The sequence below is a fragment of the Eubalaena glacialis genome, chromosome 7, assembly GCF_028564815.1.
Source record: "Eubalaena glacialis isolate mEubGla1 chromosome 7, mEubGla1.1.hap2.+ XY, whole genome shotgun sequence".
Taxonomy (NCBI): Eukaryota; Metazoa; Chordata; class Mammalia; order Artiodactyla; family Balaenidae; genus Eubalaena; species Eubalaena glacialis.
In genome coordinates, this window is record NC_083722.1 from 107116081 (window position 1) to 107130022 (window position 13942).

At 42.7% G+C, this 13942-nt stretch overlaps 1 protein-coding gene across 5 annotated transcripts in view; it reads left to right on the plus strand.

Annotated features, from left to right (window-relative positions):
* The window catches only part of ATG7 (autophagy related 7), a 333595-nt gene that overhangs the window by 160181 nt on the left and 159472 nt on the right, over positions 1 to 13942 (plus strand). For 4 of the 5 annotated variants that reach the window (XM_061197268.1, XM_061197267.1, XM_061197269.1 and 1 more), the window contains one exon: positions 11804 to 11884. The exons of the other annotated variant lie outside the window; for it this stretch is intronic. In XM_061197268.1, coding sequence (XP_061053251.1) covers positions 11804 to 11884 — 81 coding nt within the window. The remainder of the gene's footprint in view (positions 1 to 11803; positions 11885 to 13942) is intronic. 5 annotated transcript variants of the gene reach the window in all.

The window sequence follows — 13942 nt, forward strand, 5'->3', positions numbered from 1 at the left end:
TCCCTCTCAGTGTTATTTACCCCCATGGAGCCTTGCAATTGTTTGCCATTCACCCACTCTTCTAGTTCTTTCTCCTCGTTTTCAAATGTCTGAAGGATTATTTTGGTTGTTGGCCATCTCTTCATTTGGCCTTTTCAAAGTCTGAAGAATAATGCAGCCATATATGGGAAAAGCCCAGTGCGTGCGTGTGTGTGTGCGTGTGTGTGTGTGATTACTTGCTTACATTATTTCAAGTTTCAAGCCTTTATTTTTAGCTACTTTCTAAAAAAGACAGCAGAGAAAGAGCTTTAAAATTAGTCAGGGTTGTGTGGTTCCTATTTTATAAGGCTTTAAATTTCTTCTTTTTTTTTTCTTTTTGAAGTGCAGTGAGTCCATTTATGCAACTGTGTTTTGATTAGGGGACCACCGTTTCCACAAAAACACTGGGCTGTGTTGCAATGCAGACTCAGCACTTACCCCCTCCTTTTCCTGGCTCTCTGAGACAAATGACTTCCTGTTGGAGAGGAACTCGGTAAACCCCTTTGTGTGCTTTGTATACAGAGAATAGCCAGTGACGTTCCCTGGGCTCGGTTTTTCTCTGTTCCCCAAAGGACAGTGTTTATTAATTGGCCCCTGTGGAATGAGATGTAGTAGAAAAGTGATAGTCCTTGGACCGAGAATCACAAGGCCCCCCACCAGCAACTCATTGTGTAATCTGGGGAAAGTTGCTTAACTTCGCCCATGCTCTCCACGTCTCAGCTCTCCCCGGTGTCAGACCTGGGAGGCCTGAGGATTACTTAGTCCATCTCTCCGTGGGACCACAGGCAGAATTTGGCTTATCCAGAGATTGGCCAAGTGCAGAAAAAGGCTTGATTAGTCCCTGAAATTCAGTGATATTCAGCCTGAAACAACCTCTTATTGCATTTGAAAACCGTGAAAAAACCATTTGAAGGTGAGAAAATAGGCTTATGGGTTTGTTCTTTTTAAAAAGTCTCTGGCCCACTGTGTGGATGAGATTCTGCAAGCAGGCAGCAATGAGTATAAGCCACTTTCTGTCTATAAAGGGAATGGTTTTTTAATTTGTCATTTTTATCTATATATAAAATATACACAATCACACAAATCATTAAGTATACAACTTGGATTCTCACAAAATGAACACCACTCATGTACCCAGCACACAGATCAAAATGAAGTGTTATCAAGTACTCCGACATCCCCCCATGCTTCCTCAATTATCACTGCCTCCTTCCCACACAGAGATACACAGCTCTTGGCTCCGAACACCTTGGGAGACTTTTGTCTAATTTTGAACTTTCTGTAAATGAAATAATATAATACATGGTCTTTGGAGTCTGGCTTCTTTGGTAGAGAGAACTTTTTCACTGTAGATCTTAGCGCATACTATTATTCCCTCTGCTTCCCAGCAAGTGGGATCTTTTATTTAAAAAAAAAAAAAAGGTGGTGGGGTTGTCTTTTCCTGGCTCCTGGGGTGGTGACTGTTCGGTGAGGCCAGACCCCTTTTTCTGGTTCTGTGGTGGGAGGCACAGTTCAGGAGTTATCAAATGTAGAGGCCACTCCTGATGTCTCCAGGAAGTTGGTGTGCAGGCTGGTGAGACAGAAATGTGACAGAAATTAACAGCCGATGTAGCTGCTGATCATTTGACTGGACATCCCTCAGAGAACGGAAAGCATCGTGGCAATTCAGTAGTTGTCTGAAAACCACGGTCATGAATATAGCAGTCCTGCTTTGATCCCACCATGGACCAGGCAGTTCACGTTTTTTGTCTTTGGGCAAATGGACTCTTGGTCCTCAAGTACTACTGAATGAAGACCCTGGATGGGTACGCCCCTTCTAGGGATTTGGACTTGCCAACCCCATAGTTCTCTTGGGCTTTCAAGTTCTTTGTTTTAGTTACTTTCAGAAGAGTAGAACAAAGCCCAAACTAGGACAGGACCTGGGCAGGGACCAGCCTGGGAAATCTCCCAGTGAGACGAAAGCTGAGCTAGAGCTGTGGTCTCTAGCCAAGGCTCGGCCTGCTCTTGATTTGGCCTGTCTGCACAGGCTGTGCCCCACAAATCCTCAGGCCATTCGCTTTCAGTAAGGTCTCTTTACCGTGCTCCGAAATGCTGATCTCAGTGTGCCTCTAGGGGTGTGGACGGACTGACTGCTGAGGAAGGAGGTTAAGAAGATAAGCACTAAGCTGACGCTGTGCCAAAGCGCCGTTAGGTTCAGAGAAGTTCGGTGGCCGGCACGCAGCACGAGCGTTTGGTTCCACTTGCCTTTGGAGTTTCTAAGGTGGTGGATGTACCCCAAGCCACTCAGATGTGGTGAAGTCTCATTCCAATGGGGAGGCCCCTGAATACAGGAGGGATTTGGGTACAAGATCCGACAAGGTGTGGGCTTCCCTGCGTGCGAGGCCCTAGAAGAAGAGAGGGGCATTCCCCTCTCGTGGCACACAAAGTGGGGGATAAATTACACACAGTGCCAGAGTTCCAGAGCATCTCAGGCAGCATCTCTTGGCCCAAGAGGACTTGGGCATAATTTTATCAGTTGAAGGATGTCACTTGTGCCCCACGAGTTTTGCTCACCCGATGGGGCTGTCCTGTTTGGGAGGCCCGCGTGGGAGGGAACCAGAAGGCTCTGTGATCATACAGATCCGATTAGAATCCCAGCTTTGCCTCTTAATTTCATTTTCATCCATTTGACAAAAGGGTTCAAGGCAGTTCTTTCCACTTGTCACTCTGTGACCTTGGGCAGGTTACTGATCCTTTCTGAACTTCATATTTTAAATTACTAAAACGGGCATAATTACTAAACAACTGGGATTCATGTGCAGATTAAATTACATTATAGATTAAATTACATTAGCACAGTTCTGGGCACATAAGGGACATTTGTAAATGTTGTTTTTATCTTTCTCTTTCACTTTTAATTAAAATGGTAAAGTGGGCGCCTATCTAGCTTCCTAAAAAGAAAGTTACAAGGAGTCTCGTAAAACTCTGGAAGCAGTGAGTGTGCAGGGAAGGGTTGGAAGGATTAGTTCCATCCTGCACTATTTTTCTAAGGATGGTGCTGGCTCATTTCCAGCTTGCTTCTTCTGCCCCTTGGTGGCCCCTGTTTGACAGTGAGAGGTGGGTCAGTGATGGTAGCTGAAGCTGTTGTCTGAAACAAAGACCTCTGTGGTGCGCCTGAGGTTTTGCAATTGCTGAACTTTATTTTGGCGTTGAATTTGGTTAAGACTCTCTTCAACATCCAAGAGCAATGCGGAGTTTGGAGTTAGCTCTTATTTATGCAAACTCCAAGCTCTAGAAATACTGCCAGGCCTGCTGGAAACCGGTGTGAAGTCAAAGCAGCAGGTTTCTGCTGTGGCTGCAACTGTGCCTTCTCAGAATGGCTGTTTATTTCTGGGCATTGGATCTTCACTTCCCATCCAGGGGAGGTGGATTTTGGACGCACGCAGCAGTAAGCGGCAACTTGCAGCAAGCAGCAGTGAGCAGTAGCTGGAAGCAATATCTTAGTCCCCGGACCCGGAGTCCTCACTGCTAGACCACAGAGGCCAGCGGCTAGGGCCTAAACCCGCAGTTCTTGCCTGCCTTGTCAAGAAAGAATTCAGGCAAGGAGGCAGAAAGTAAAGAGAAAAGTAGAAAGTTTATTGGAAAAGCAAAGTACGTGCGGAAAGACGCACGGGAGAACTCAGAGAGAGAGTAGCGCCTTTAGGAAGTTTAAATCCTTTAGAAGGGGGCAGTTGTCCAGGTTTTTGTCTCCCTTCTGGCCAGTCATCTTGCAATGTCCCCCCCTGGCTAATTTGTCTCCGGACCCTCCCCTTAGGTGCACACGCACCCCACAGCCAAGATGGACCCCGACGTGAAGGCATCTGGGAGAAGCAAGAGTCACCGTGGCCTGGAGTTGTCCCGACTTTTGACCCCCAAGGAGCCTTTCTACACATGTGTAGTGTCTCCCTTGCCCCAAGGAGGGGCAAAGCAGAGATCCCTTGATCCTTTACTCAAACAAGGTTTTGCCCCTCTTCGTTTTTGCCATGACTGTTATCTTAAGGCATCCACAAGAGACAAAGCTTGGCTTTTTACCCTGTCTCTGTCATTGCTTCCATTTCGGAGAGCAAACAAGAGGCTGATTTTAAATGTCTAACCTGAAGCCCGCCTATCTCCTGTCTCAGGAAATGCAAACAGGAGGCTAGTTGTAAGTGTCCGGCCTGAAGCCCATTTTTTCCTGCCCCATGAAATGTTAACAGAAGGCCAGTTGTAAATGTCTAACCTGGAGCCCATCTATCTCCCGCCTCAAGGTGGGCTTGGGGCTCAAGCCGCTTTCACTCAGCTTAGGTGTAAACACCATGCGGGGCTGCCCAGAATGGAAGAGACCCCTTTCTATTCCTGATCTATTTATTTTGTAGCTGACTGGGCATAAATGACTGAAGATAATTTAATCCACTCAGACCCTGATGGCAGCCATCTTGATATTGAGTTTTTGGTTTTGAGGGGGTGTTTATTTGTTTTTTAATTCCTCTGGTTTTCTCTTTCTTTCTTCCTTTCTTTCTTTTTACCTTCTCCTTGATTTTCAGCCTTTTCCCCTAGACTTTGGAGAGAAGGAACAGAACTCAGATGCCTAGCTTTACCACTTGGTAGTTGTGGAATCTTGGGCGAGCCAAGCCACTTCCCTGAGCCTCGATTTCTTTATCTAGAATACAGGGGAAAGTCACAGGATGGTAGTGAGGCCAACATGAGATGAGTATGCGAAAACACTCCAGAGAGCCAGACACAGGGATGGCACGTAGCAGATGTTGGTCCTCTGCTCAGTCCCCTAGGCCACCATTTCCACAGGATGCCAGGACTTGCCCTCCTGCACAGCTTCCAAGGTTAGGAGGGAGCAGTTGTTTCTATGGAGGGAGAAGGGAGAGGGGTAAGCACTTTAGGGGAGGCACAGGAGAGGCGGAGAAGATGGGTGAGTTTGAGAATCTGAAAGGCGACCAGTGTCCCTGTAACGTAGAGAATTGGGAGAGCACAGTGGAAGAGGAGGAGAGGCAGGACCTCACAGGCCATCTTAAACCCAGGGGCAGCGGAGAGCCGTTGAAAAGTCGTAAGCGGAGCTGTGCCGTGATCAGGTTTGGCTGCTGTACAGAGAATAGACCGGAGGAGATATCAGAGGATCTGGGCATTGAATTGGAGTCCTTGAGCCTTTAAGTGGAAGACAGCCTAATCCAGGGATGGTGCATCAGAATCACCTCGGGAGCCGTTCCAGAATGCACATTTCCCAGCCCTGTTCCAGATCCACTGAATGACAACCTCCAGGGACGTTAGGTGTTTGAGAACAACGACTTCATTCTATAAAGATGGTTTCTTGATGGCATCCTATGGGACAAAGTACATAACTCGTCAAGTTAACACAGACCAAATCCTGCTCGTTGATCATGGCTTTTGAGTTTTGTGCTCCCACCGGCCCTAGTTCTCTTTCCAAAAGGGCCCTGGACTCCTAGCCCCTAGCACACCCCCCCAAACAGGTGTTCCTGCCTTCCAACCTTTGGACGCTAATTAGATGCGCACAGGTGCGCCTAATGAATCCGGCCGGGACCGCCCACTGTCCGCCTGGGAACCGCCCCGCGGGAGGGGGGAGGCCGGGAGCCTATATAGGCCCTGCTCTGAGGCTTTTTGCGTCATCTCTGCGCTCATCTTTACTCCTTCCGGTGAGCGGGCGTGAGGCCTCGTTAGCCAAGCGCAAGTACGACCAGGGGCCTCGCTGGTATTTGAAGACGGGGATTCAACTCAAGCTCCTTCTGCCCTTTGTGGGGCCTGGGGTGAAGAGAGGGAAGGGAGCCAGGAAACCGCAGGTAATTGTCCTTCTCCCAGCTTCCCAGGGGGGTTTTTTAAATATTCAGGGGGTAGCAAAGAGACGCATGTTGTAGAGCTGGTCTATTCATAAAACACTTTTTCTTTCCCTGGAAGGCTACATTGGAAACTGATGCTGGAGGGGCTTTTTTTGTTTTTTTGTTTTTTTTGAGGCAGAGGGATTGGGGGCAATAGGGAATTTATACTTTCATTTTGTACCTTTCTGTATTGTTTGGAAAATGTTAATGAGGTTATGAACTTTTTTTAGTCACCTTTTTTGAGGCATAACTTATGTACAGTCAAATGTACCCGTTTAAACGTGCATTTTAATGAGCTTAGACGAGTGTGTACACTTGCATATGACCACCACCACCGCAAACGAGGTCCAGAGCATTTCCATCCACCCCCAAAACTGACTTTGCCTTTTCTATGGTAATATCCCCACCCTCAGCCCCAGGCAACCACTGATTGGATTTTCATGCAGGCCATTTTAATATCTTCTTTATTCTTTTCAGCATTAAGAGGAAAAAAAATACTTCATCAATGTAATTTAGAAAATAAAATATGCAGCGAGGCAGGCAAAGTTTGGCCCCTCTAGTAGAGGCGCGTGTGTTTGTGGAATTGGCAGTTTTTCCCCCTCTAGGGAGGGGAGAAATTGAGAAGCCAGTAGTATTTGGGAGGCTGTTTAAAAGGAAGTTAAGTATTTAAATATATTTTAAAAAATAGGAAAACAGGAGTAAATATGCTGTGGGAGTACGGGTTATTTTTTTGTTTGCTCTTTTGTTTTCTGTCATGCTTATTATTTTTATAATACGTCGAATTAAATTTTTTAAAAATAGCCGTTTAATACTTACCCTCCTGTAAGGAAGGATTGACAGCAAATATTAGTAATCAAATAAGGGTTTAAAGTAAGCTGTGTGTAGTCCCTAAAGTTGGAAGACTGTACCTTGAGCAGTGTCAAGAGGCCTTAGAGTGGATGGAGAAATCACTTTATAAAATCTTGTCATTTAGATGTTAATTTAGATGTGGCTAAATTAGCCGGGTGTGGTGGTGCTATGCATAAAAAACGTGGAAAGGAGGGAGAGGCTTGCTAAGTGTTTCCATCTGCTTTCTGACATCCAACAGGTGATGCTGAGTGTATAGATTAAACCACGGGAAGGGGTAAATGAGGTTGGTAACTGAAAGCATCTTCTTCCAAAGGCTCTGAATCACCTGGGCTCTTGTTAAACATGCAGATGCTCTGGCCTTACTTCAGATCTTTTCAGTCAAGTTCCAGGGGATTCTTCTGATCAGGCAGGCTTCGAAAAACACCAGATGAGCATATTGCTTCATATACTTCGCACACTTCTAAGTAGGAAGGTGAAGGTGAATTTTTCTCCACCCAAGCAGGGGACAAATCCTTATAACTTCTTTGATTGTGAATTGGTGCCTGGCCTCTCTTAATCGGTAGAATATATTTATTAGGATTTTGCATCAGGTGCCTGGATTTTAGATTTGCTCTGGGATTTCTATGCATGTCTAAGGAAGGTGCTGAAATTTTAAGTAGCAACTTCTGCTCTTCAAATTTTATGCATCTCTTGTAAGATTTTAGGGAATACAGAGCATATTGTGGAAGCTCAGTGCATTTGTAATACAGGGGATTTAAAGAGTTGTTGATGGGGAAGGGCTTCATATTGCCTGGAAGATGTGGATGGTGGTAAGATGGAGTTTTTCTTGTGGTTTATTTGGGATGTGTTTTCTCTGAATACTTCAGGTATGAATAATTTAGTTGGCTTTGGGATGTTTGTGTTTTTCTCATCCAGTCATTTCATAATAATTAGTATTTGTTATGAGCAAATCACTGTGCTATGGACAGATGCAAATAGTTCAACCTATATCTTGCCCTCTAAAAGCAAGAGAGATTTAAAAATAATTTTTTAAGTAATTATATTACACAAGCTGATTCTAAAACTCATTTGGTAAGGCAAAGGACCCAGAATAGTTAAAATAATCTTGAAAAAGAAGAACAAAGTTGGAAGACTCATACTTCCCAGTTGCCAAACTTACTACAAAGCTACTATAATCAAGACAGTGTAGTACTGTCATAAAGGTAGACATATAGATCAACAGAATAGAATTGAGAGTCCAGAAATGAACCCTGACATTTACGGTCATTTCTTGCCGATTAAAATGGGGGGAGAAGAGCCTTTTCAACAAAGTATTGGAACAACTGGATTTCCACATACCAAACAGTGAATTTGGACCCTTATGTCACACCATATAAAAAAAATCACCTCAAAATGGATCGCAGACCTAAATGTAAGAGCTAAAACTATTAAATAAGAAAACATACCAACTCTTCTTAACCTTGCGTGAGAATTGGTTTGTTATCTGTGATACCAAAAGGCCAAGCAACCAAAGGAAAAATAAATACGACATCAAGAAGGTAAAGTTCTGTGCTTCAAAGGACACCCATCAAGAAAGTGAAAAGACACCCCACAGAATGGGAGAAAATATTTGCAAAATCATATCTGAAAGAAACTCCTATCCAGAATATATAAAGAACTCTTAACATTCAACAATAAAAAGAAAACCCAATTTAAAATTTGGCCAAGAATTTGAATCTACATTTCTCTGAAGAGAGATAGTATGAATGGTCAAGAAGCACATGAAAAAATGCTCAACACTATTAGTCACTAGAGAAATGCAAATCAAAACCACAGTGAGCTACCACTTCACATTCATTAGGATGGCTACCTCAAAGAGACAAGAAGGTGGAGAAATTGGAACCCTTGTATGTTGCTGGCAGGAAAGTATTATGGTGCAGTTACTTTGGTCCTCAAAATGTTAAACATATAGTTACCATGAGATCCATTAATTCCACTCTATGTATATACCCAAAAGTTATTCAACTTATGAATAAACAAAATATGGTGTATCCATATAATTGAATAGTATTTAGCAATAAAAAGGAATGAAATACAGACACATGATACAATATGGTAAGTGAAGCCAGTCATGTATGATTCCATTTATAGTAAATAAGGCAAATCAATAGAAACAGAAAGTAGATTAGTAGTTGCCAGGGTCTGGGAAAAGTGGAGAATGGGGACTAATTTCTTAGAGGTTCTGAGTTTCTTTTGGGGGTGATGAAAATGTTCTGAAATTAGATATTGGTGATGTTTACAAAATTCCATGAATATACTAAAAGCCACTGAATTGTATACTCTAAAATAAGTTTATGGTACATGAATTTTATCTCAGTAAACCTGTTATTTTTTAAAGAAATAACTATTACATAAGTTATTTTGGTGATAAATACCAAAAAGAAGGATTTCACATAATGAAGGCGTTATCTCTAAGTCAAGTGGTGGGTGGATTGAGTATTTATGAAAGAGGTGTGTTTGAGCTTGAGTGACTGTTATGGAAGATGTAGATTTGGTTATATAGCTGGTTGCAAAAGGAAGAGCTCTGAGTCGCAGAATTCGGCATGAGACAAAGTCAGTAACGCAAGGATGTCTTTGGGAGGGACATTGTACTTGAGCTTAGTAGTTGTATGAAGCCTGTGAAAAGATCAGAGAGGCAAAATGGGCCCAGATGAGGGGGGACCTTGAGTGCCAGCATGAGGAATTCGCTGCTATTTTGGTCAGCTCTAGGAAGCTGATAAAAAGTGACACACCTCAGAGCTGTGTCTTAGGAAAATTAATCCATAGCAGAGTGTTGGATTCAGTGGGAGGGAGAGAGCTCACCTGTGGAGGTGCCTGTTAGGAGTCTGTCGCAGTTGGTGTGTGAGAACAGGCCTTCCTCTTTTAAATTTCCTAAAAGTGGAATTAGTTTGGTGGAGTTCTGAGCCTTCTGATACCAACTTGGGGAATTTGAAAGGCCTCACACACAGATGTTATTCTACTTCATTTCCTGGGAAAATGAGTCAGTTTCCTGGTAAAGAGCTGTCTGGGGTGCTAAACAATGGTGTGGGTGCCCCTGCTTGGCCACCCCATTCACTTCGGCTCCTTTCTGTTGCTCACCACCTGTGTTTTTGGTTTATATTTTCTCTTTCCTTCCTTCCTTCCTCTCCTTTTTCTCCCTTCCTTTCTGCTCCTAACTGGGTCTACTGTCTCCCTTCCCTTTGCCTTTAACTCCGCACCTCCGATCGTGAAACAGTTTAGCAGAGAAAAATACCAGTATTTCTTTGCACAACACAAAGAAAGTTTATTACCTGTATGAGAGAAAAGAGAATCAGGAGACCTTTTCATGAAGCCTATATGGAGACATTAACCTGTAGGCCATATCAGTGAACATTTTAATGGAAAGTATGCTACATATGATAAATATTTTTCTAGGTAAATTTAATATTAAAGCCATTGAGATAGAAGGAGACTCACTATGAAAATTCTTTGGGCCTGTAACTTCCACATCTCATGAGGATCTCAACATATCCATTTGTGACCTGCCGTTATAGTCTTTTCTGCTGGTTTGCCGTCTCTTGTTTTGGTGACCTGGAGAGCAAACTTAGGACCCTGCTTGTGCCTCAAGCACTGTATTAGGAAATGGTCACCACCTTCCTGAGATACAGAGAACTAAATATTGTCACATTTTCAGAGGTTCACCGTGAGGCCAGCTAACTTATCCCAACTATCTAGCTTATCATTTCTTCCAAACACTCTTTTGATCTTGGATTACATTGAAATCTCATAACATATAGATAACGACATTTAAAAGATTGCTCTAGGCGTTTCCTTTAAGGTTAGATCTTCCAGCAATAAGTATGCCAATGTAACTAGACTAGTTGCAGTGTGGGTTTAAAGGTGGAGTTACCCACACTCAGAAGGAAGCCTGTCTCTTTAAAGAGTCTGCCAGGTTTCCCTGGTTTTGTTTTGGGGGAGTGTTGGTAGGGTGGCTAAAGGCAACAAGGACTTGGGGGGAGAGTAGGTGGGGGGTTTGGTTCTTTTGCTGTATTCAAGTGAGGCTGTTAAATGTGCGGTGAGCCCTCACATTGAAGACAAAAGCTGTGCTGTCCTGAGAGGAAGGGAAGGGAAAGGAAGGAGAGAGGGAGCCCAGGCCAGGGCCTGGCCAGGTTTGGCATCAGGGGCCCGCTTCTGAATCTTAACGTTGCCACTTTCTGTTTACCTGAGCCAAGATGCTTCACCCTTCCCAGCCGGAGTTTCATCAGTGGGGTAGTTGTCAAGATCAAATAAATTAACTCATGAGAAGATTGGTGGTGTTTGGCTTATTATAAATGTTGAGTCCTATGGAGACTTTAGAGATTTCACCATACATATTTTTAGTAATAATGTTTAAATGATATATGCAACAGTTTAAAGTCCCCTTGTGGTGTCAGTGTAGTTCTGGAAGTGTAGTGTCTGAATTACTTAAATCATAGTTTGCAAAACCTGGTTATAACTGATACCCCGTAAATGGAAATGAGTTGTAATTCAGAAATTATAACTGAGGTGCTCAAGGTGGCGCTGTTTCCCCATAAACTTGGTAATGCGCTGCATTTTATCCCTATCTGTTCCAACTCAGGCAAGTAACTGGATCTATATGTAGGACCATTTCTGCCTTCTATAGTCCCCAGCCCTTCTTACCTAGTGAGGCCCCACCCAATACCACATCCTAAAAATGCACACTTGTCCTATATTCACTGTAACATACATGAGAATTGTCAATAATAAACTAGTTGACTGGTTATATATTTGAAGACATTTATGAAAACAATACTTCAGATTTTACAGCTTTCTTTTTATATTTTGGAGTCAATTTGTGTTTAGGTCTCAAATATGTGCAAAGCTTGTAGACCAGTTCTTAACGGAATAAAGGACCTAATATAGTTCTTCCTCAAACTGATTATATAGTACGAGGGAAAATATCCACATTGAACTTCATTTTTGTTAATCTGTACCAAGAGCACCCTATTAGTTGTTCCCCACTTCTTGTCAGAAGCGACACACGTACTTCACAGGTGTGTCATTCTGGGCTTGATGTGCATTGTTGTGTTTGTTTTTAGATACGAGGATTTCTGTCGCGATTTGATAATGTCCTTCCTGTCAGCCTGGCATTTGACAAATGTACAGCTTGTTCTTCCAAAGTAAGTCGTTCTACACTCATGGGACTTGTTGTTTAAAATGAGCTCTTCAGCCTTACTAGCCAGAGGCACTGAAACCAACTGAGGGCTTCCTGTGGGGGAGGGGAGGGCCTAAAAAACCAAACCAGAAAGGATTGTGTTTTCATTTATCTGTTTTCATTCTCACAGAGAAACCAGGCTGCGAAAGTGTGGTTTATAGTGTAGAGAGAGAGACTGAATTAGATTACTGTAGTTCTGTATCAGTACTTGCATCACGATGGTAATTTTGACTCGAATTTGAACTTTGCTCGTCTTTGTTCCTCCCCAGAGGGCTCCTCGCTTGTACCAGCCGTCATAGAGCAATTTTTAAGTGTTACTCTGAGGAGGAGGGGTAGCAGGCGGTCCTGGTGGTGTGTCTTTCGGAGATCTACATAATGACAAAGAAAGAGTAAACAGAGATTAGGGCCCTGGATGGGGAGCCAATAAAAGGGCCCATTCAGCTTTGATCTTTCCAGAGGCTCTAAAAATAGAGCTGGTATGTCCTCCATTGTAATGGGAAACGGCTGATGTATCTCAAAACTACAGTGATGGCATCTCATTTTTTAATAGGCTTTGAGATAGTCTGAGTTATTTTTACATGTACACTGTGTGTTATAGCTGATTTCCTTTTAGATACCTCTTTAAGCCTTCTAATGCCCAGTGATTTAACCTGGGCTTTTAAAACTCATGATTCTTGATAAGACTTTCATGTTCAAGTGTTATGCAAAATAGCGTTGGGGTCATTAATCCCAAACTCTGGCCTCTCAGTTATAATTTGGAACTTTGCTGTGTAGCCTACATCTGGCACTCTGAAAGGGATTGAATTCTAGGGATAGTCTCTCCACTCTGAGATGACAAGCTTTCTTTGAAAACTTTACCTGGGTCTTGTCTTATGAGAAGCACAATCCTGACCAGTCTCTCTAAAAAGTTAACTCAGGGGGCTTCCCTGGTGGTTCAGTGGTTAAGACTCCGAGTTACCAATGCAGGGGGCACGGGTTCAATCCCTGGTCAGGAAACTAAGATCCCACATGCCATGCGGCACAGCCAAAAAAAAAAGTTAACTCAGATTTGACAGACAATGTTGATAAATTTGGTTAATTTTAAGTGCTCAAAAACTTAGAGTAACTCTTTCTTTCTCTCTTTTCTTCAAAAGTAAACTAAGCTCCTGTTCTATCGTTATGCATCCCAAGTATCTATGTTGAGATTTAAAGCTGTTTGTTAATAGTTATCCGTGAGCTCCTTTTTTCTGTAGGTTCTTTAAGGCATCTTATATCTGCTCCAGTCAAGGCCTCAAGGACGTCTGTGTGCACTTCTGTCTTCAGAAATGCAGGTTTTAGGATTATGTGCTCTTCAGTGGAGCACATTTTTTTTCTTTGAATGGCTAAGCTAATTGGTCTCAAAATAACTTGGCAGTATTAATTTTCATGTTGAAATTGTTTGGCACCGGTGCCAGAGGTTTTTCTGTGGCTTTATGTAAATCTGGTTAGTCAATGAAATAACGATAATTGGGTTCTCTAAGTGAAATGCAAACACTCATTTTTTTCTTGTTCTATTTCTAATTAAATTAGCCCTTGAGATACTGTTTACAAAAGGATCACAAGCATACCAGCTAGCTGAGGTCCCTTATGTTCTTTGAAAGAGAATAGCTTTGCATTTTTCTTTCACACTTATTGTAAGCATTAAATTAATTATAGGTATTACTTTTTTGTTAGCAAAATTATTTCCCCTTGGTGGTCATTCTGAGAGTCCTGCTTTACATAAACATGCTGGACGATTTAATACGAACTGACTTGGATTTTAACAGCTGTGCTATTCCCATAGCAATCACTTTTCATGTGGTCTGGGTATTAAATTTCTTTTGTGCTGAAAAGGTTGCTTCATTGGTGCATGTATTTCCTTACAGTAGAAACACAGCATTTACTTACTTGGCTAACTTATTTATTCGCTTAGGAGAATGTCATTCTCTATTATCTGCAAACCCAGCATTAATACTTTGAAATGACAAATCCAATTACATTTTCATCTCTGTGCATGTGAATTTTT